The 22,600-nt window shown below is 41.9% G+C and overlaps 1 protein-coding gene across 3 annotated transcripts in view; it reads left to right on the forward strand.

Annotated features, from left to right (window-relative positions):
- Positions 1–22,600, forward strand: part of NF2 (NF2, moesin-ezrin-radixin like (MERLIN) tumor suppressor) — a 78,962-nt gene that overhangs the window by 31,623 nt on the left and 24,739 nt on the right. For all 3 annotated transcript variants that reach the window (XM_060028311.1, XM_060028310.1, XM_060028312.1), the window contains exons 5-9: positions 7,485–7,553; positions 8,395–8,477; positions 14,979–15,054; positions 17,447–17,581; positions 22,394–22,468. In XM_060028311.1, the coding sequence (XP_059884294.1) occupies positions 7,485–7,553; positions 8,395–8,477; positions 14,979–15,054; positions 17,447–17,581; positions 22,394–22,468 (438 nt within the window). The remainder of the gene's footprint in view (positions 1–7,484; positions 7,554–8,394; positions 8,478–14,978; positions 15,055–17,446; positions 17,582–22,393; positions 22,469–22,600) is intronic.

Raw genomic sequence — 22,600 nt, forward strand, 5'->3', positions numbered from 1 at the left:
AACATACAAATAAAGGTAATCTATGGCTTCAAGTCTGCATTTGGGAAACTAAGGATTATTATAACATGCTTCCAGTTTCTAGGACAGCTGTTAATATTAATAGGGTGCCTCTGATTACAATATTGATCAGATCTTACACGCCTGTAGCGTTTTACAGTTTTACAAAGTGTTATAACCTGAATATTTCTTGCAATACTCAATGGAGTCTTTTCTGTAAGCCAAAGAATTTAAGGCTCAGAAAGGACTAATAATTTGTCTGAAGTCACAGTACTTGATGTTAATTTTTTTTTTTTAATAAATTTATTTATTTTTGGCTGCGTTGGGTCTTAGTTGCTGTGCACGGGCTTTTCTCTAGTTGCAGCGAGCAGGGGCTACTCTTCATTGTGGTGCACGGGCTTTTCATTACGGTGGCTTCTCTTGTTGCAGAGCACAGGCTCTAGGTGCGCAGGCTTCAGTAGTTGTGGCCCGTGGGCTCTAGAGCGCAGGCTCAGTAGTTGTGGTGCACGGGCTTAGTTGCTCTGCGGCATGTGGGATTTTCCCAGACCAGGGCTCAAACCCGTGTCCCCTGCATTGGCAGGCGGATTCTCAACCACTGCGCCACCAGGGAAGCCCGATATAAATCCTTTTTTAAATGGAGTTTGTAGCCCACTTCTTAATGGACAGGATTTGAAGCAGAATGGAGCTGGAGAATGGAGCAGGGGTGAGAACCCTAGTGTCTGGATTGCATAATTTAGCACTTGCTCTTGCCCTCACTGTGAGAGGGGTCTCTGAGTACGGCACACTACCTTTCACTAAATTCCAGGTTCATTTATATGGTCACATCAGTACAAACTTTTCAGTAAATCATCCTGGTTCCTTCCATTATATTCCATTTCTTTTCTTCCACAACCTTTCTGAGACAGATAGGAAATGTAAAAGTGTGGTGGGGAAAGTGAATTGAGCTCATTAACACATGGGATGTAATTACTCACAAATGTATTCATTACAGTATTTCAGCTGTTCAGCTGATATAGACAGTTCATTCCAAAGCATAAAGAAACAATTACCCTTAAAGCATAAATACAGATATTAATCACATGGTTCAGTTAACAAGAACCATATTTCTTAGTAGGAGTTTAGGTTTTTTTTTTTTTTTTTTTTTTTGCGGTACGCAGGCCTCTCACGGTTGTAGCCTCTCCCGTTGCGGAGCACAGGCTCCGGACGCGCAGGCCCAGCGGCCATGGCTCACAGGCCCAGCCGCTCTGCGGCATGTGGGATCTTCCCGGACTGGGGCACGAACCCACATCCCCTGCATCGGCAGGCGGACTCTCAACCACTGTGCCACCAGGGAAGCCCATTTAGGTTATTTTTGAATCAGAAATATAGGCTGGTTTTTTTGGCCCAGTCATGTGACACACCAAACCATCTTGCAATGTCTTAAGCCACCTGTTGGATTTTATATTGACAATTTGGTGTTTGAAATGTGTTCTTATTAAAAATGACTTTGGGAAAGAATGGTATGTAATTCCCCAATCTTGCAGGGCTGGCCAGCAGATTGCTAGTGTTCAGAGAGAAAAGACTGGTGGGAGAGGAGGCTTGTTGTTTCCTAGTGCTCTTTGATGCTAGTTAGGGGCAGAGTGCCAAAAGGCAACTAAGAAGTTGGGTATATGTAAAGTATAGGTAGAGTGGCAAGAGTTGAGGCTGGAGAGGTCTGCTGGGGTTCAGATCATAAAGGGTCTTAACTTTATCCTGTGGGGGATGCAGAGCCAGTGAAGGGTTTATATTTTAGACAGATCCTTTGGTGGCTGTGTGAAGGACAGATTGGAGTAAACCAGTTTGGAAACAGGGAGACCTGTTAGAAGGCTGTGGTGGTCATCTGGCTGAGACTGTGGGGTTCCCAACTTGGGCAGTGGTCAGTTGGATGGGAGGAGACTAACTTTAAAATAATCCAGGGGAAAAAATACCCAGGAGGTAAAAGTTGATATAAATGGTACTATCCTCTGCATATTCCCCTTTCGGGGGGGCTTATCCTTTTGCAAATGGGTATTTTCTCTCACTCAATGTCAATTTTGATATGTATTGTGTTGTACTTGTCGATGTAGCTCATTGATTCTAACTGCTGTATGGTAGCCATTGATGAATAAGCCTAATTTATTTTTCTATCCTCCTGAGGAGGAGGTAGGTTTAGTTTCTGCTGTTTCCCTATTATAAGCAGTGCTTTACTGAGAACTCTTTTATATGCTTCCTTGTGTACCTGTGCAAAAGCTTTTTCCCCTTAAGGTAGATTTCTAGAAGTAGAATTGCAGATATATCCCTGAATATAAAGAACTCTAAGGTTTCTAAGAAAAAAGCAGAAAAATGGGAGCAAAGGGTACAAATAACAGGCAATTTATAGAGTATGAGAAGAATCTGTAACTACAAAAAGATGCTCAATCTTATTAGTAATCAAGAAAAAGAAGAATTAAAGCAACAATAAGGAAACATTTCAAACCCATGAGATTGACAAGGATTAATATAGGATGGATAAAGAACAAGGTCCTACTGTATAGCACAGGGAACTACATTCAATATCCTATGACAAACCATCATGGAAAAGAATATGAAAAAGAATATACATATATGTATAACTGAGTCACTTTGCTGTACAGAGAAAATTGACACAACATTGTAAATCAACCTCAATTGAAAAAAAAAAAAAGTAAAATAAATAAATAAATTGAATAGAAGCTCTGAGCTCATTTCCATGCAGGAATAGACTGAATTGGCATAAGCTCTGTGGGGTGATGGGTATGGTAGGGGCCTGTCAGTGAGGAGACACCCGCTCCCCGAGTCCCCGAAATTCCACTCCTAGGCCTCCACTCTAGAGGAAATCCTGCATAGCGCACCCTTTTCACTTAAAACTGTCAGAAGAGAGTTCTTAAAGTACTCAGTTTTTTAAACTATTGAACTGTATTTCATAGAACAGAGGGGCTGTGGTTTATTTAAATATCTTTTTTTGTTGTTTTGTTTTTGTTTTCTTTTTTTTAATTGAAGTATGGTTAATTTACAATGTTGTGTTGGTTTCAAGTGTCCAGCAAAGTGATTCAGTTATACATGTATGTATATATTCTTTTTCAGATTCTTTTCCGTTATAGGTTATTATAAGATATTGAGTATAGTTCCCTGTGCTATACAGTAGTTCCTTGTTGTTTATTTAAATATATCTTTATTGGTAGATACTTAGGCTTGTTTTTCTTTCTATTACTTTTCTATTTAAATGGGTGCAGTGAACATCCTTGAGTACGCCTGTTGGGGCACATACGAACAACATTTGTCTATGATAAATATCAAGAAGTGGCATAAATGGGTTGAAGGATAGGAACATTTAAAGTTTAGATAATGCTAAGTGAAAGAAGCAGACAGGAAAGGCCACATATTGTATGATTCCATTTGTATGAAATGTCCAGATGAGGCAAATTCATGGAGACAGAAGGTAGGTTGAGTGGTTGTCAGGGGACAGGAGGAGGAAATTAGGACTTACTGCTAATGGGTAAGGGATTTCTTTTTGAGGTGATGGAAATATTCTGGAATTAGACAGTGGTGATGGTTGTACAACATTTTGAAAGTACTAAAAACCACTGAATTATATGCTTAAAATTGTGAATTTTATTATGTAAATTTTATCTAAAAAAATTTAAATAGTTATGGCCAAATTGCTCTCCAAAAGTTCCTAATTTAACTTCTACCAATAGTGGTGAGAATATCTGTTTTTCCATATCCTCATCAACAGTGGTTGCTATCAGCCTTTTAAATTTTTGCTAATTTGACAAAAAAGTAGATTTTTTTAAAGTTTTCATTTCCTTGATTACCACTGGGGCATCATTTTCATAGACTTATTGGCCATTTGTATTTCTTTCCTCTGTGAATCAAGTGTTTATGACTTGCCTGTTTTTTCCACTTTATTGTTTGTCTTTTTCTAATTCAGTTATAGGACCTATATATTATGGATATTAATCTTTTATCTTTTTTTACATGTCAGTCCTTTTCGTGTTTTGAGTGACTTTTGGAATGACTTCACCAACTTAATATACACATGTTCTTCTATATTTTATTCTGGTATTTTTATGGATTTTCATTTATAGGTTTAAGTCTTTAATCCATCTGGAATTTAGTGACTGGTGTGCGGTTGGGATCTAACTGTTTATTCTATATATGTATTGATTAGACCTTTATGTTTCGTGAAATCCTATTCAGAGCATTTGGTCTAATTTTTCGTACATATAAGCAGAGGAAAGTATTTGTCTCTGTTTAAGAAGTGACTCTGAGAGTCCTTTAAAAGGTGAACTCCCTTCTTGAATTTAAATTCAATTGGTTTATATCAGGGGTGGATCCAGGTTTTGTGGGCCCTGAAGCTTATATAATTTAGGGTGTTCTTTTAATGCAAGAACACCAAATTATTAATATAAAATTAGGTACAGGCCCATGCAGGTGCAGAGACCTGAAACCCAAGCCTCATTAGCTTCCCAGCAAATTCACTCCTGCTTATGTTATTGGGATGCCTCTGTACATAAAATGAGGAGGAACAGCCATCTCCATCCATGGAGTGGTCTGAATTTCTTTTATATTCACCAGCCACCACAACTTGAGGATTTTCTTCTTCTTTTGTTTTTTAAAAAGACATTTAAGGGCTTCCCTGGTGGCACAGTGGTTGAGAGTCCGCCTGCTGGTGCAGGGGGACACGGGTTCGTGCCCCGGTCCGGGAAGATCCCACATGCCGCGGAGCGGCTGGGCCCATGAGCTGTGGCCGCTGAGCCTGCGCGTCCAGAGCCTGTGCTCCGCAGCGGGAGAGGCCACAACAGTGAGAGGCCCGCGTACCGCAAAAAAAAAAAAAAAAAAGACATTTAAGAGCAGGCACATACCTCAAGGTGGCTTTAATGTTATAAGTGGAATTAGTCCAGTGGAGAAGTTCCTTCAGCAGTGTCTTTGCCACCTCCCCAGTGCTCAGATGTAGCATTTGATCAGTGGAGTAGCTGGGAGCTCAGTATGACAATGTGGATCATTAATCTTGCAAGCCTTTGGAGCCTGAATTTACAGCTTTCATTTTGCATATCTGCTTGCAAAAGCACTAGAGTTTGGTCAGCACTGTTGAGAGGTTTGCAAGTACAACTCACAGGGCTTTCTTTATCATCCTCCCCCTTTAAGAATCTGACAGGCAAAGAGTAACCAGTATCATCATAAATAACGTAGCTGATGACAGTGATACCTGACTCTTTATGAGCTGGGCACCATGCAAAATGCTTACCTGACTGTCTTCATCCTCGTCACCCCCCAGGAGGCAGGCACTGTTCTGACCCTTGCTTTCCAGACGGGGAAGCTGAGGTTTAGAGAGAGGGTGCCTGACTCGGGGCCTCAGGGGATGCTCCAGAGCCCGCCCGCCCCCCCCACCCCCCCCCCCCCCCCCCCCCCCGCTTCAAAATCCTCCAAGACAAATGCTCTCGTTTGACAAATTAGGAAACAGACTTGGAGAGTTGACATGACCTGAGTTTTTAATCTTTTGACATCAGGTTGTATTGAATGCTGTGTGTTAATCATAGTTTTAAAATTTTTATGGGTCGGGACTTCCCTGGTGGTCCAGTGGTTAAGACTCCACGATCCCAATGCAGGGGGCAAGGGTTTGATCCCTGGTTAGGGAACTAAGATCCTGCATGCCTTATGGTGCAGCCAAAAAAATTAAAAAAAAAAAAAAATTTCTGGGTATTTCATTTAATCCCCACAAGAATCCTATAAGATAAATACTGTTGTTATTCCCATTTTACAGATGAGAAAACAGACACAAAATTTCTAAGGTCACAGCTAATAAGTGAAGGAGCTGGAATTGAACTTTAAGCAGCCTGCCTCCCATACCCCCTCCCCCCCAATTTCAGGCTCTTACCTGTACTCTCCGCAGAGAGTACTGTTAAAGCTCATACAGTTCCTGACTTATTACGCCCCCCTGGCCTTTCAGAGATCCAGAGAAACCAGTTTCCTTCATTTTTTTTTTTTTTTTAATTTTTTTGGCCACACCGAACAGCATGCGGGAGCTTAGTTCCCCAACCAGGAATCAAACCCATGCCCCCTGCATTGAAAGCGTGTTGTCTTAACCACTGGGCCACCAGGGAAGTCCCTCCTTCAAGTTTTTTAAATGAAGAAATGCATAGACAGGGTTAAGTATTTAAGTTTGACCAGTTAATTTTTTAAACTGAAAAAGCAATGCACTACAATTCTGTTATTTGCAAGGTAATTATGAGGTTCATAAGAGATATTAATCCTCGGGGCTTTTATAGAAGGGTAGTATGGGAAAAAGTCATGATTTACAGTTGATGATGAACATCTCTTCAGTCTCATGAGTGTCTGTTGGAAAACTCACCAGAAATCTAATTTAAGGTTCTTTGGGAATGAGGGTAGGCCATGTCCTCACCTAATTTGGTGGGATGTAGAGCCAACAGCCTTGTGCCAGACCTTTCTTTTGTTTTTCCAATGTTGGTGGCAAAAAGGATAAATGTTTATAGAAGATAATACTAAAATACTGAGCTTTGCTGTTTTGGGTCAAAAGAAAAGCCACTGAATGCTGATTGACAAGAGATAGGCTTTGATCTTCTATATATTTTATGGTTAGTTTCTTTTAAAAAATTCCTTCAATTCTGATTATTTCCTGGTCAGACTCACTTTCTAGGAAAGGGTTATTTGTTTGTTTGTTTGTTTTTTTATAAATTTATCCATTCTATTTATTTTTGGCTGTGTTGGGTCTTCATTGCTGCACGCAGGCCCTCCCTAGTTGCAGCGAGGTGCGCAGTTTCTCATTGTGGTGACCTTTCCGCTGCAGAGCAGGGAGGGGTATTTGTTTTGAAATCAGAAAATAAACTTCAAGTTATTGTCCCTGGTGAGTACATTAAAATGCAGGCCCCAGAGTGATTTGCTCTGCAGCTTCAGGAAAATCTGTTAACATTTTACTCATTTCTTTGTCTGTACGATAGAAATGACAGTGTTGGCATCAGATTTTTCCAAAGCATTTTTCAGAGCCTTGATTGAAAGGTATTAAAAATATTGCTGGCATTATCCCCAGCTCCCACCTATCAGTTGGCTCCAATTACCAGCCACTTAGAAGCATTTATAGGTAAGACTCTTATCACTGGTTGCTAATCACAACTTACACAGTTATGTTTTGTTATCTCCTTTCAAAAGCTGTTTTGGTAGTGACGGCTTCCTTCAGGAGTTAGAAAACTTGGCCACATTTCTCTACAAATGTCACATTCTTATTAGCATGTCACCCATCCATCCCTTATGGGATTATGCGGCTCTGTTCACAGATATAATCAGTTTTGTATTTTCATCCAAGGATAACAAACTAGCAAGGTTGCAATCTTGACTTGTCATCAGAATTAAATTGCTCCCTGGAGCTGGGAGGGACAGAGGCTGAGTCGACCTGTTCAGAAACGCAGTTGTCTTTAGAATCTCAATCCCACGCTCTCCTTTTCCTCTCCTTCCAGTATGGTGACTACGACCCCTCTGTTCACAAGCGGGGATTTTTGGCCCAAGAGGAATTGCTTCCAAAAAGGGTAAGAAGTCAAATTCCCTGTTTGGGAAGACATAACCAAAGGACCGGAAGGAATATTGGACGTAGGTGGCAAGAACATTTTTATAAATGTTTTGTAATCAATCTCGAATAATGATCTCTGTTAAGAACATTAAAAAGCAAAGGTTCGTGGGATTCATTTGGGGTTGCCAGGACAGGCATGGCCTGCGGATGGTCCTTTCTTTAAAGGTGGGGGAGCTCAGTGATTCCTAGGGAGGGGCGTGGAGCAGCCTGAGTTCAGCCTGGGGAAATGAGCTGTTTGCAGCTGCGCAGGCGGGGTGGATAGGGATGAGTGGGGGGGGGGGGCATTGTAGCTTTTAATCCTTGGTGGTGTTCGTCTTGTTCATTAGCCTCAGAAGCAGTCCTTCCCTCCCTTTTGCTGCTTCTGATTTTATAGCTCCGCTCCCCTGTCATGTGTGATAAAGGTCTGCTCCTCACCTTCCCCTGACTTTACCTGCTCCTCTGATGATTTCTGCAGAGGCAAAGGCAGCAGCACGTACAGCCTGGCCCGCGGCTGGCCCGAAATTAGTGAGCTCTGCTCCTGAGCAAGGTCCTCCCCCTGGGCTCTATGGCCCAGGAAAGAGGGGTGCTGCCAGGCGAGGGGAGCCCCGCGGCCTGAGAAATGGTGCAGCTTTCCGAGTTGTGACTCAGGTTGAACGGTGCTTATTTACACACCCACCTCTGCATGTGACTGGCTCCCTGTATGTGGCTTTTTAAAAATAGCTTTGCTGTTTTGTAAAAATGATGCATAATTATAAAAATACCAAACAATACCAGAACTTTCTTTGTGTGTGGGTTTTTTATTTTGCTCTCTTTTTTGCTAGGTAATAAATCTGTATCAAATGACTCCAGAAATGTGGGAGGAAAGAATCACAGCCTGGTACGCAGAGCACCGAGGCCGAGCCAGGTGAGGCTGCTTCATCACTGATTTATATTACCTTATGGGCCTTTTTTTCTTTCTTAAGGAACTACAAAACTGGGATGTGTTTGTTGAACAAAATGCAGTACCGAAGTATACAGAAGAAAAAGGGAGAGCTGGCAGCAGTGCTGGTCTTCGGTATTGTGTGTGTCCTTCTTCTGGTGCGTGGGGGCGTGGGTACTTACTGCCTGTCAGGATGTACAGACCTACTGCATTCAGTGCTAATTTATGTTCATTTTAAGAATTCTACTGAGTCCCTCCCATCAGGAAGCGTGCACAAACCTCTTAGATAGCCTCATCCACCAGAGGGCAGACAGCAGAAGCATGAAGAACTACAATTCTGCAGCCTGTGGAAGGAAAACCACATTCACAGAAAGATAGACAAAATGAAAAGGCAGAGGACTATGTACCAGATGAAGGAAAAACATAAAACCCCAGAAAAACAACTAAATGAAGTGGAGATAGGCAACTTTCCAGAAAAAGAATTCACAATAATTATAGTGAAGATGATCCAGGACCTCAGAAAAAGAATGGAGGCAAAGATCAAGAAGATGCAAGAAATGTTTAACAAAGACCTAGAAGAATTAAAGAACAAACACCTAGATGAATTAAAGGACAAACAAAGAGAGATGAAGAATACAATAACTGAAATGAAAAATATACTAGAAGGAATCAATAGCAGAATAACTGAGGCAGAAGAATGGATAAGTGACCTGGAAGACAGAATGGTGGAATTCACTGCCGTGGAACAGAATAAAGAAAAAAGAATGAAAAGAAATGAAGACAAGGCTTCCCTGGTGGTGCAGTGGTTAAGAATCCACCTGCCAATGCAGGCAGGGGACATGGGTTCGAGCCCTGGTCTAGGAAGATCCCCCATGCCGCAGAGCAACTAAGCCCATGCACCACAGCTACTGAGCCTGTGCTCTAGAGCCCATGAGCCACAACTACTGAAGGCCGTGCTCTGCAACAAGAGAAGCCATAGCAATGAGAAGCCCGCGCACCGCAACGAAGAGTAGCCCCCACTCACTGCAACTAGAGAAAGCCCATGTGCAGCAACAAAGACCCAATGCAGCCAAAAGTAAATAAATAAAATAAATAGAAAGAAAGAAATGAAGACAGCCTAAGAGACCTCTGGGACAATATTAAACGCAACAACATTCGCATTATAGGGATCCCAGAAGGAGAAGAGAGAGCAAAAGGACCCGAGAAAATATTTGAAGAGATTATAGTTGAAAACTTCCCTAATATGGGAAAGGAAATAGCCACTCAAGTTGAGGAAGCGCAGAGTCCCGGGCAGGATAAACCCAAGGAGAAACATGCCAAGACACATAGTAATCAAATTGTCAAAAATTAAAGACAAAATTATTGAAAGCAACAAGGGAAAAATGACAAATAACATACAAGGGAACTCCCATAAGGTTAACAGCTGATTTCTCAGCAGAAACTCTACAAGCCAGAAGGGAGTAGCACAATATATTTAAAATGATGAAAGGGAAGAACCTACAACCAAGATTACTCTACCCGGCAAGGATCTCGTTCAGATTTGACGGAGAAATCAAAAGCTTTACAGACAAGCAAAAGCTAAGAGAATTCAGTACCACCAAACCAGCTCTACGACAAATGCTAAAGGAACTTCTCTAAGTGGGAAACACAAGAGAAGAAAAGGACCTACAAAAACAAACCCATAACAATTAAGAAAATGGTAATAGGGACATACATATCTCTAATTACCTTAAACGTGACTGTATTAAATGCTCCAACCAAAAGACACAGGCTCACTGAATAGATACAAAAACAAGACCCATATATATACTGTCTACAAGAGACCCACTTCAGACCTAGGGACACATACAGACTGAAAGGGAGGGGATGAAAAAGGATATTCCATGCAAATGGAAATCAAAAGAAAGCTGGAGTAGCAATACTCCTATCAGATAAAATAGACTTTAAAATAAAGAATGTTACAAGAGACAAGGAAGGACATAATGATCAAGGGATCAATCCAAGAAGAAGATATAACAATTACAAATATATATGCACCCAACATAGGAGTACCTCAATACATAAGGCAACTACTAACAGCTATAAAAGAGGAAATCGACAGTAATACAATAATAGTGGGGGACTTTAACACCTCACTTACACCAATGGACAGATCATCCAGACAGATAAGTAATAAGGAAACACAAGCTTTAAATGAGATAAGTAATAAGGAAACACAAGCTTTAAATGACACAATAGACCAGATAGATTTAATTGATATTTATAGGACATTCCATCCAAAAACAGCAGATTACACTTTCTTCTCAAGTGCGCTTGGAACATTCTCCAGGATAGTTCACATCTTGGGTCACAAATCAAGCCTTGGTAAATTTAAGAAAATTGAAATCATATCGAGCATCTTTTCTGACCAGCGCTATGAGATTGCAGGATACAAAATTAATGCACAGAAATCTCTTGCATTCCTATACACTAATGATGAAAAATCTGAAAGAGAAATTAGGAAACACTCCCATTTACCATTGCAACAAAAAGAATAAAATATCTAGGAATAAACCTACCTAGAGAGACAAAAGACCTCTATGCAGAAAACTATAAGACACTGGTGAAAGCAATTAAAGATGATACAAACAGATGGAGAGATATACCATGTTCTTGGACTGGAAGAATCAATACTGTGAAAATGACTATACTACCCAAAGCAATCTACAGTTTCAATTCAATCCCTATGAAATTACCACTGGCATTTTTTACAGAACTAGAACAAAAAATCTTAAAATTTGTATGGAGACACAAAATACCCTGAATAGCCAAAGCAGTCTTGAGGGAAAAAAATGGAGTTGGAGGAATGAGACTCCCTGACTTCAGACTGTACTACAAAGCTACAGTAATCAAGACAGTATGGTACTGGCACAAAAACAGAAATATAGATCCATGGAACAGGATAGAAAGCCCAGAGATAAACCCACGCACCTATGGTCAACTAATCTATGACAAAGGAGGCAAGGATATACAATGGGGAAAAGACAGTTTCTTCAATAAGTGGTGCTGGGAAAACTGGACAGCTACATGTAAAAGAATGAAATTAGAACACTCCCTAACACCATACACAAAAATAAACTCAAAATGGATTAGAGACCTAAATGTAAGACCGGACACCGTAAAACTCTTAGAGGAAAACATAGGAAGAACACTCTTTGACATCAAGATATTTTTGATCCGCCTCCTAGAGTAATGGAAATAAAAACAAAAATAAACAAATGGGACCTAATGAAACTTAAAAGCTTTTGCCAAGAAAAGGAAACTACAAACAAGACAAAAAGACAACCCTCAGAATGGGAGAAAGTATTTGCAAACGAATCAACGGACAAAGGATTAATCTCAAATATATAAACAGCTCATGCAGCTCAATATTAAAAAAAAAAAAAAAACCCAATCAAAAAATGGGCAGAAGGCCTAAATAGACATTTCTCCAAAGAAAACATACAGATAGCCAAGAGGCACATGAAAAGCTGCTCAACATCACTAATTATTAGAGAAATGCAAATCAAAACTACAATGAGGTATCACCTCACACCAGTTAGAATTGGCATCATCAGAAAATCTATAAACAACAAATGCTGGAGAGGGTGTGGAGGAAAGGGAACCCTCTTGCACTGCTGGTGGGAATGTAAATTGATACAGCCACTATGGAGAACATTATGGAGGTTCCTTAAAAAACTAAAAATAGAATTACCGTATGACCCAGCAATCCCACTACTGGGCATATACCCAGACAAAACCATCATTCAAAAAGACACATGCAGGGACTTCCCTGGTGGCTCAGTGGTTAAGAATCTGCCTGCCCATGCAGGGGACATGGGTTCAATCCCTGGTCCAGGAAGAGCCCACATGCCGCAGAGCAACTAAGCCCGTGCGCCACAACTACTGAGCCCACGTGCCACAACTACTGAAGCCTGTGCGCCTAGAGCCCATGCCCCGCAACAAGAGAAGCCACCCTAATGAGAAGCCTGTGCACTGCAACGAAGAGTAGCCTCCGCTCACTGCAACTAGAGAAAGCCCGCATGCAGCAAGGAGGACCCAACGCAGCCAAAAAATAAAATAAATAAATATTTTTTTTAAAAAAAGACACATGCACCCCAGTGTTCATTGCAGCACTATTTACAATAGCCAGGTCATGGAAGCAACCTAAATGCCCATCAACAGATGAATGGATAAAGAAGATGTGGTACATATATACAATGGAATACTCAGTCATAAAAAGGAACGAAATTGGGTCATTTGTAGAGACCTGGATGGATCTAGAGACTGTCATACAGAGTGAAGTAAGTCAGAAAGAGAAAAACAATTATCATATATTAACGCATATATGTGGAACCTAGAAGAATGGTACAGATGAACCAGTTTGCAGGGCAGAAACAGAGACACAGATGTAGAGAAAAAATGTATGGACACCAAGGGGGGAAAGTGGTGGGGGCATGGTGGTGGGATGAATTGGGAGATTGGGATTGACATACATTCACTAATATGTATAAAATAACTAATAAGAATGTGCTGTGCAAAAAAATAAAATTCAAAAAAAGTTCTATTATATGCATATCCCATAGCTTTTGCATCCATTCCTCTACTGATGGTATTTGGAGTAGCTATAGGTCTTTCACTTTTACAGAATGTTCTGCAGTGTACAATCTGATATCATTATATAATTGTATGAGTAGTTCTGAGGATAGATCCTTTAGAGGAGCTGCTGAAGCAAAGGATGTGAGCATTTCGCGTCTTGACAGGTGCCTCCAAATTGCCCTCTGAAAAGGTTGTACCTATTTACAAGCCCATCGGCTGTGTGTGAAAGTCTTCCCCCCCATTCTCTCCCCAACACTGGTTTTTAACCAATCTAATTTTTGTGATCTAAAAGATGAAATTTTGTATCTTAAATATTAATTAGCATTTCCCCAATCACTTTAGGAATTGATCATCTTTTCATTAGCCTTTAATATTTTTTTTCTCTTCTTCAAATCAACTTCCTATCACATGTTGTTGTTGTTGTTGTTGTTGTTTTTTGCGGTACGCGGGCCTCTCACTGTGTGGCCTCTCCCGTTGCGGAGCACAGGCTCCGGACGCGCAGGCTCAGTGGCCATGGCTCCTGGGCCCAGCCGCTCTGCGGCATGTGGGATCTTCCTGGACCGGGGCATGAACCCCCGTCCCCTGCATCGGCAGGCGGACTCTCAACCACTGCGCCACCAGGGAAGCCCACATGTTGTTTTTAACTCTTAAAAAAGTATACCGAAAAGTGGACAAGTCGTAAATATACCACTTGATGGATTCTTATAAAGTGAAAACACCAGGTAACACGAGGTGACAAGAAAGCACGTGCCCCCGATCACTCCTTCCCAGAGGTAACCACTCTTCTGAATCCAACTCCATGGATTAGTGTTGCCTGTTTTAAACATTGTATAAGTGCAATCAGACAGTTTCTGTTATTTGTGCCTCACTTCTTTTATGCAGCATGATATTGTGAGATTTCGGTTTGTGGCTTGTAACGGTGGTTTTTTCCATTTTTGTTGCTGTGTAGAATCCCGCTGTATTCATAGACCACACATTATTTATCCATTCCACTATTGATGGACATTTAGGTTGTCCCATTGTCTCCTGGTTTTTGCTGTTACAAATAACATCAAACAATTTTCCAAAGCAATTGTATCAATTTACCTCAACAACGTGTGTGATTTCAAGTTTCTCCACCTGCTTGCCACTGCTTATCCTCTCAGGTTGAATTTTTTAAATTCATTTGAGACCATATTGAGATGGGAGAGAGGGAAGAAGGCAAGGTCATAGGGAGAATTGAGTTAAGATATTTCAACACTGTACCTATCTGGGAGTTTTCTGCAAGTCATTGCTACTTCAAGAGCTTCCTTTAAATTTAAGTCTGACTCACAACTTAGAAGTGGGTGAGCTGGCTTGGGTTTGACAGCCTGGATAGCTCTTGCCCTAACCTCTAGCAACATCCAAAGGATTAAAATCAGGAAGGTGCCTTAACCTCCAATAACACCCAAAGGAATAAAATCAGAAAGGCAGCTCTCAGGTAGCTTGCAGAGAGAGATACATCATTACCAAAACCTTCTAGGTGAAGAAAGTACGCAATTAGATAAAGCAACAGCTTACGTAAAGTTCGAACATACAAATCCATTTGAGGGAGCAGATGTACTATGTGCTTTTCTTGAATTACTCAAGCCGGGTGTCACTATTTACCAAGGGTAAAGCATGAAATTGAAGCCAAGAGACACTAATGAATCGATTCCCTTGTTTTCATGGGGACGGGAAATTCTGCTTCACCTCTGTGTGGTGTGGTTAACAGACTTGGGATCGGTCAGAGCTTGGCTGGTAGCTGCCTGGCTCGCGTCTTCCCACAGTTTCGAAGCTCAGCTCGGTGTGCGCCGCCCTCCAGATTTCTCATTTCCGTGCCAGTGACGGTGTCTTTCATTCTCCTCGCAGGGACGAAGCTGAAATGGAATATTTGAAGATAGCTCAGGACCTGGAGATGTACGGTGTGAACTACTTTACAATCCGGGTGTGTAGAAGCCTCTGCGAGTTCCCTGTGTGTGGGTGGAGACTGAATGAGGGCAGACTGTTGAAACGGGTCCCTCCCCATCCCAGGGCGGTATTCAACAGTTCAGGGGAAGAGGAAGGGGAGGGTCTAAGAGCCTCATTTTCTATATTGGGACTTAAATTAGATCCTAGGTGATTACGTATCAGTGGAGCCCGTGAGGGCCTGGTCCTGTCTGGGCAGAAACCTGTCTGAATGCTCTGGTGTAACATTTGATTATCTCTGGCTCTGTGAGATCCGGGTCCACAGGGAACACCTGTAAATACTTTCTTCCCCCAGGACACAAGGAGAATAAAGCTGCTTTTACAGATTACTGATTTGTTTGGGTGGGGACTCTCCCTGGCAGGCTAATTGATTTTCTATGCAGACCATTAACAGTCCGCTGTCCTGTGGGAACCCGCTGCTCCTGCACCCGAGAAGCGTTTGTTTTCAGTCCCTGTCCGGCCTTTCAAGCATCTTTCTCCTGAGGCTCTGCTGCTGGTCGCAGCTCCTCCCAAAGGAGTTCATGCGATTTGCTGAAGTATTTCATTCCCGGTTCCAAACTGTAGATGAGTAGACAGTAAAACAGCCATCATTATAGTTAAGGCTTGCTTTCCTTTTCAAGGTTTCCATAAATTTTGTATTAAATTTAGGTAAATTGAAACACATGTAAAATATCCTAGGGATAGCTTTCTACTTTGTTTTCTAAATACGTATTTTTAATGGATCATTTGCATAAAATAAGGCACGCTGACAAATTATGTCATTTTTGTATAGTATACAAATGCCTAAAAGATTTTCCCTAATAACGCCAAAGGTTGTTTTCTAAAGTTTTATTAATTTGTATTTGCTAATTGTTTGGTTTCTTTAAGGTCAGACTCATTTGACACATTTCTGTGGTTTTGTCCATATGACTCCTCTTGCTCCACCACCTACATTCTAGAAAACTAGTATTTTATAACCTTTCAAAACCAGCTTCTTATGAGGGAATATTTCTACAGCAGACTAAATTATACTATTTTGTGCGTGTGTGTCTTGTATTGCGCGATAGATGAGGCTAATGGATATTTTAGTGTCTTTGTGTTAAAGTTCCCGAAATTTCACCATCACCTAAGGAAGACGTGTGCTTAAAACAATTTGAAAGGGGCTGCTTGAGTCCCCACTTCTCTGTTTATTCTCTAGAACAGTTGGAGCCTCATGATAGGAGGCAGAGGGTGCAATCCATTTTTTTAAAAAACTTAAGCTAGAAACATAATGAAACGTCTTGTTTTCCAAAACGTACTATAGATTTTTAAAGCACAAAGCCTCACTTGTGTTAACACAGTGGTTTTAATTAAGAGCCCTGCAGATGAGCAGACGACTCTCCCTCCTGGTTTGGTGACCACATCTGACTTCAGGTGTTAGCTCAAGTAAAAGATGTATCTCAGAGTGCTCACTCCTCCTCCTGACGCCTGCTGTTAGCCTTGTACTTCTCATCACAGTCCCGGCACCTTCTCGGTTTGCAGACCTTTTCTCCTGCCCTGGAGTCTTGGGTCCGTTTCCTTGTTGTCAGCAAGGGGTCAGGTGTGGGGAGATTCCCCCCACTGCCGTACGAGGACCAGACTGCAGCACAGGGCGATGGGCCTGCAGCCCGAAGAGGTGGCTTCCAGGTGCACACTGGTCAGTGATATGGGGGCCCAGGGCGCTTGCCCTATGGGTGCCCTGGCTGCTGGCCGGACTGCCATCAGAGTTACAGCCTGTGTACAGTCTATCAATTAAAGTTTTACACAGCTTTATTGGGGTACAATTTATATATAATTCATTTTGATGTATTTTTCCGATATTTTGTAGTAAAAAATTTCCAACATGCAGGGAAGTTGGAAGACTTTTACAGTGCATACCTATGTATACCCACAGCCTGGATTCTACAGTTAACACTTTATACTTGCTTTATCACATTGAAACTACATTTTAATGTAAAATAAGGCCATCTGATCCCAGCATTTAGAGTTTTCTTTCTGGTAGTACAATAACCTTTTCTTTTAATATAAGAGGTGTTTAATCCTACAAGTTTTTATTCTACATCTATGATAAGCCAGTTATTTAATTAGCGGTAACAGTGTTTCGATTACCTCTACTTTAGCCATCGAGCCAGTGACAGGAGCCCCCAGTGATCCTTCCGTGGGACACATGAGTAACAAGAATGGTATCATTTTGCCTCCACCTGCCCCAGTTCAGGAAGCTGGAGGCCCCCTGGGTTCTAAGACAACAGTGACTTCTGTTGGGACCTGTTGAAACTTGTCACATGTAACGGTCTATGCCAGGTTCTTCGGGAAGTTGAATAAAATCTTGAGCCTCAGCTGGAGGTGACGGTGGCTGTTCTTTGTCAAATCTACAGAATAAAAAGGGCACAGAGCTGCTGCTCGGAGTGGATGCTTTGGGGCTTCACATTTATGACCCTGAGAACAGGCTGACCCCCAAGATCTCCTTCCCGTGGAACGAAATCCGAAACATCTCGTACAGCGACAAGGAGGTAGGACCTGTCTGCACTGTAGATGCCCTGGCGGCCCAGCAGGTTTTTCCCCATCTCTCCTCCTTCTGGAGCAGCCCCAGCCAGACCGCTCCTTGTTAGCAGCAAGATCCTTTAATTCCCAGGCTTTGGGTTTTTGCTTGTTGATCTTTATAGTATTTACAGAACAGTACTGGCATCCTATTTTCAAACAGCATCACTAAACCCCTCTGCTGACTAATGAGAGGCTGGGAAGCTCAACTGTCAGGACTAAAACCCGGAGAACAGTAAACAAACCAGAAAGTAACCCTTTCTTATTACTTGGCTTTCTATTTCTGGTGAGAATTCTCTTTGTTTTTTTATTTTTAAATAAATTTATTTATTTTATTTATTTTTATTTTTGGCCGTGTGGGTCTTAGTTGCTGTGCGTGGGCTTTCTCTAGTTGCGACGAGAGGGGGCTACTGTTTGTTGCGGTGCTCAGGCTTCTCCTGTTGCGGAGCACGGGCTCTAGGCACGCGGGCTTCAGTAGTTGTGGCACGTGGGCTCAGTAGTTGTGGCTTGCTGACTCCAGAGTGCAGGCTCAGTAGCTGTGGCACACGGGCTTAGTTGCTCTGCGGCATGTGGGATCTTCCCAGACCAGGGATCAAACCCATGTCCCCTGTATTGGCAGGCAGATTCTTAACAACTGCACCACCAGGGAAGCCCTTCTCTTTATATTTTAAATGCGGTATATATTAAACCCTCTCTCTGTGTCCAGTGCTTGATTCATGCGGTGCAGAGATATGGGTATACACACACACACACCTCTCCATAACATGTATATGAATGTATATATAGTATACATAATGTATACATATCAGCAGTGATATAAAGGATATCAGGCCAACTTGCTTACAAGAATTAAAGAAAAATTAAGTTTGAATAGCTCAAATGAGCACTCTAACTTAGAATTCAAATATTACTATATAGGATTGTGACTTTTCCCTAATGCTGTAATCCTATATTTATTCATTCTTTGTTAATTTTTTAAATTAATTTTTATTGGAGTATAGTTGCTTTACAATGTTGTGTTAGTTTCTGCTGTACAGCAAAGTGAACCAGTTAAACATATACATATATCCACTCTTTTTTAGATTCTTTTCCCATATAGGTCATTACAGAGTATTGAGTAGAGTTCCCTGTGCTATACAGTAGGTTCTTATTAGTTATCTATTTTATATACAGTAGTGTGGATATGTCAGTCCCAATCTCCCAATTTATCCCCTCCCCCGCCCTTTCCCCTTTGGTAGCCACATTCATTGTTAAGTTTAAGAGAGTTTTTGAGCATCTCCTTTGTGTTAGGTTTTGTGGGAGAAACAAAGATGTAGAGAATGCAGTCTCAGCCCTCAGGGAAGTTATAGTCAAGTAGTGACTCAACTGCCGTGATACATAACCTCAGTGTGAGCGGCTGGTGACAGAGGTGGTGATGATATGGTGCTTTTCCACCTGCCAGCAGCTTTGCCCTGGCTCTGATTCAGTCCTCACAAGAACACTGCTGTGAGAGTAGGGGCTGTGTTCTGGTTGCTCTGTGTCACCTCAGGAAGCAGAGATGCAGAGGGATCAGGTGACCTGTGTCTGGTGAGAGGAATAGCAGAAGCCACATCCCCCGAGTTTCCAGAGAAGCACAGAGGACGGGCCCTGAGACTCTGCACCAGGCTGAGGAAGGCAGGCCCGGGCGTGGAGTGAGTAACAGAGACGGCCCACGTGGCTGCCTGCAGAGCCCCCACCCCGTGCAGGTTTCCTGCTTTCTCTTTCCTCGTGTAGCAACTAGAGGAAAGGAGCACCAGGCCCCTGGTTGCCAGTATGTGGTTGAGATCCACTCGGCCATGCTTGATGAGACAGATTGAGCTTCTTAATTCAAAACATTTTGGCTTCTCAGATTTTTGTAAGTAATCCAGGAGATGAGCATTTAGGTATTTCTTTTTTAAAGCACTTAAACTGAAAGTTCTACGTGACTTAAAGCAGTAGGTGTGCTGGTAGTTTTTCATCTCCTAATTTCATAAAGTCTATTTACTGCACTTCCACAACTTCGTGTGCTAAAGGCTCCCAAAACACTCATCCTTCACGGAAGCCAAGCAGTGAAGTCTCCCCTAGTGCGATGGCTCGACACAGTAAACTAATATTCCCTCTCCCGGGGCAAGGCGCCCCCGAGTTCCGTCAGGTCAGTAACTTGCACAGTGCAAGGGCCCCAAGCTGGCTTGACATGATGAGAAGTAGTCTTGGTCATTATATACAACAACCATGCTGTCACAACAGAAGTGCTGGTTTATTTTAAGTGAGCCATTGATTCTGTGTGCATGCCCCGGATTGGCACCGAGCCTGTGGTTTCCCCACTCCTTGAGGTTTCCCACTGACAGCTCTGGGCTTTGATAGCAGGGCCAAAAATAAGCTCACTAAATTCATAAATAGCAGCCTACACAAGAGCAATACTGCTTCTAAGTTCACTTGACCAAAAGCGAAACAAAGGACCGTTTTTCTGTCCTCTGTGTGCTAACCCCTTGTTGGACAATATAGCATGTGAAAGAAATACCCAAGAATAGATCTTCCTAAACGACTTCATCTGCTTAGCAAGTCTTTCTTGGGAGTGGATATTCATGTTTAAAGTGCATCTCTGTCTATGACATAAATCACAGCAAGATCCTTTCTGACCCACCTCCTAGAGAAATGGAAATAAAAACAAAAATAAACAAATGGGACCTAATGAAACTTAAGAGCTTTTGCACAGCAAAGGAAAACATAAGACGAAAAGACAACCCTCAGAATGGGAGAAAATATTTGAAAATATTTGCAAATGCAGCTCAATATCAAAAAAACAAACAACCCAATCCAAAAATGGACAGAAGACCTAAATAGACATTTCTCCAAAGAAGATATACAGATTGCCAACAAACACATGAAAGGATGCTCAACATCACTAGTCATTAGAGAAATGCAAATCAAAACTACAATGAGGTATTACCTCACACCAGTTAGAATGGTCATCATCAAAAAGTCTACAAACAATAAATGCTGGAGAGGGCGTGGAGAAAAGGGAACCCTCTTGCACTGTTGGTGGGAATGTAAATTAATACAGCCACTATGAAGAACAGTATGGAGGTTCCTTAAAAAACTAAAAATAGAACTACCATATGACCCAGCAATCCCACTACTGGGCATATACTCTGAGAAAACCATAATTCAAAAAGAGTCATGTGCCACAATGTTCATTGCAGCTGTATTTACAATAGCCAGGACATAGAAACAACCTAAGTGTCCATCGACAGATGAATGGATAAAGAAGATGTGGCACATATATACAATGGAATATTACTCAGCCATAAAAAGAAACGAAATTGAGTTATTTGTAGTGTGGTGGATGGACCTAGAGTCTGTCATACAGAGTGAAGTAAGTCAGAAAGAGAAAAACAAATACCGTATGCTAACACATATATATGGAATCTAAAAAAGAAAAAAAAAAGGTTCTGAAGAACCTAGGGGCAGGACAGGAATAAAGATGCAGACGTAAAGAATGGACTTGAGGACACGGGGAGGGGGAAGGGTAAGCTGGGACGAAGTGAGAGAGTGGCATGGACATATATACACTACCAAATGTAAAATAGATAGCTAGTGGGAAGCAGCTGCATAGCACAGGGAGATGAGCTCGGTGCTTTGTGACCACCTAGAGGGGTGGGAGGGAGACGCAAGAGGGAGGAGATATGGGGATATATGTATATGTATAGCTGATTCACTTTGTTATACAGCAGAAACTAACACACCATTGTAAAGCAATTATACTCCAATAAAGATGTTAAAAATTAAAAAATAAAAAAAAGAAATAAAGTGCATCTTTGAAATCTAGGATGTGTCCGGTCTCATCAGGAATGAATGAGAACAACAGTTGCCGTTTTTTCTTTATATTCGACCCTGCCTGGTAGTCTGGCCCTGGGTTCTCCTACTAAGCTACCCACCCTCCCACCCGCCCATCCATAGCATTCCTCTTTCTCTCCCCTTTGATTTTTGTAGTATTTTCCTTTTCTATTGCAGTCCATTCTTTGTCACTCTTTAACCGTATTCTTTCTATTAACAGTTTTCTTCAAACCATCCCCATGTTTGGAAATCTGGGGTGACACCCTGTATGCTGTCACATCAAATCTAAGCCCTTCTGACTGCCCATCCCCAGCCCACCTCACCAGCCCCGACTCCTGCCTTCCTCCCAGTCTAAACCCATGGTTTTATCTTAGTCATCAAAGAGTTAATAATGAGACACACACACACACACACACACACACACACACACACGCGCGCGCGTGTGCACTAACACTGCTCATTTCCCCATCTCTGCCTTATTCCTATTGCTTGCCCTGTCCAGAATGCCCCTCCATCCTACCTTTTAGCTTCTCTGTCATACTCTTTGTCTAAGACCAGCTTATGTCCATACTACCCTGAGGATTTGTGACTTGTGCCACCCAATGAGGCACTAACACGTGATGTAATCTCTTGAGTAGTTGACTCTTGTTGGTCTAGTTCCAGCCAGGTGGTGAGCCTCCTGTAGGCAGGGCCGCCTCTGCAGCGGCCCTCCCAGTGTTGGCCTCAAAGTTGGGCCTGTCAAGGGTTTGTATTTCAGATTTCCAAGCCTAAGATGGTGCCGAGAACCCAGCTTCCAGGATCCTGAACTTCCTGGGCACCATGAAGCCAGGACAAGGCATGGCCTCGTGCTGGAACTTTGCTAGGGGGGTTGCTGCTTTTGTGGAATTTCCCAGTTGGTGGCAATGTTCTAGGCTATCAGACTGAAACTGTTTTCTGCTTTTTCCTTTCAGTTTACTATTAAGCCATTGGATAAGAAAATTGATGTCTTCAAATTTAACTCCTCAAAGCTTCGTGTTAATAAGCTGGTAAGTTGAGATCCTGGTTTTTGTTACAGACTGTAGTTTTTCTGTGAAATTGAAAGCCGTTTTTGAACCAGTATCAGAGTGACATGTTGTGAGGTGTAGAATGATAACTCACTTGGTACGTGCTTCTCTGAT

This window comes from Delphinus delphis, chromosome 13 (genome assembly GCF_949987515.2).
Source record: "Delphinus delphis chromosome 13, mDelDel1.2, whole genome shotgun sequence".
NCBI lineage: Eukaryota > Metazoa > Chordata > Mammalia > Artiodactyla > Delphinidae > Delphinus > Delphinus delphis.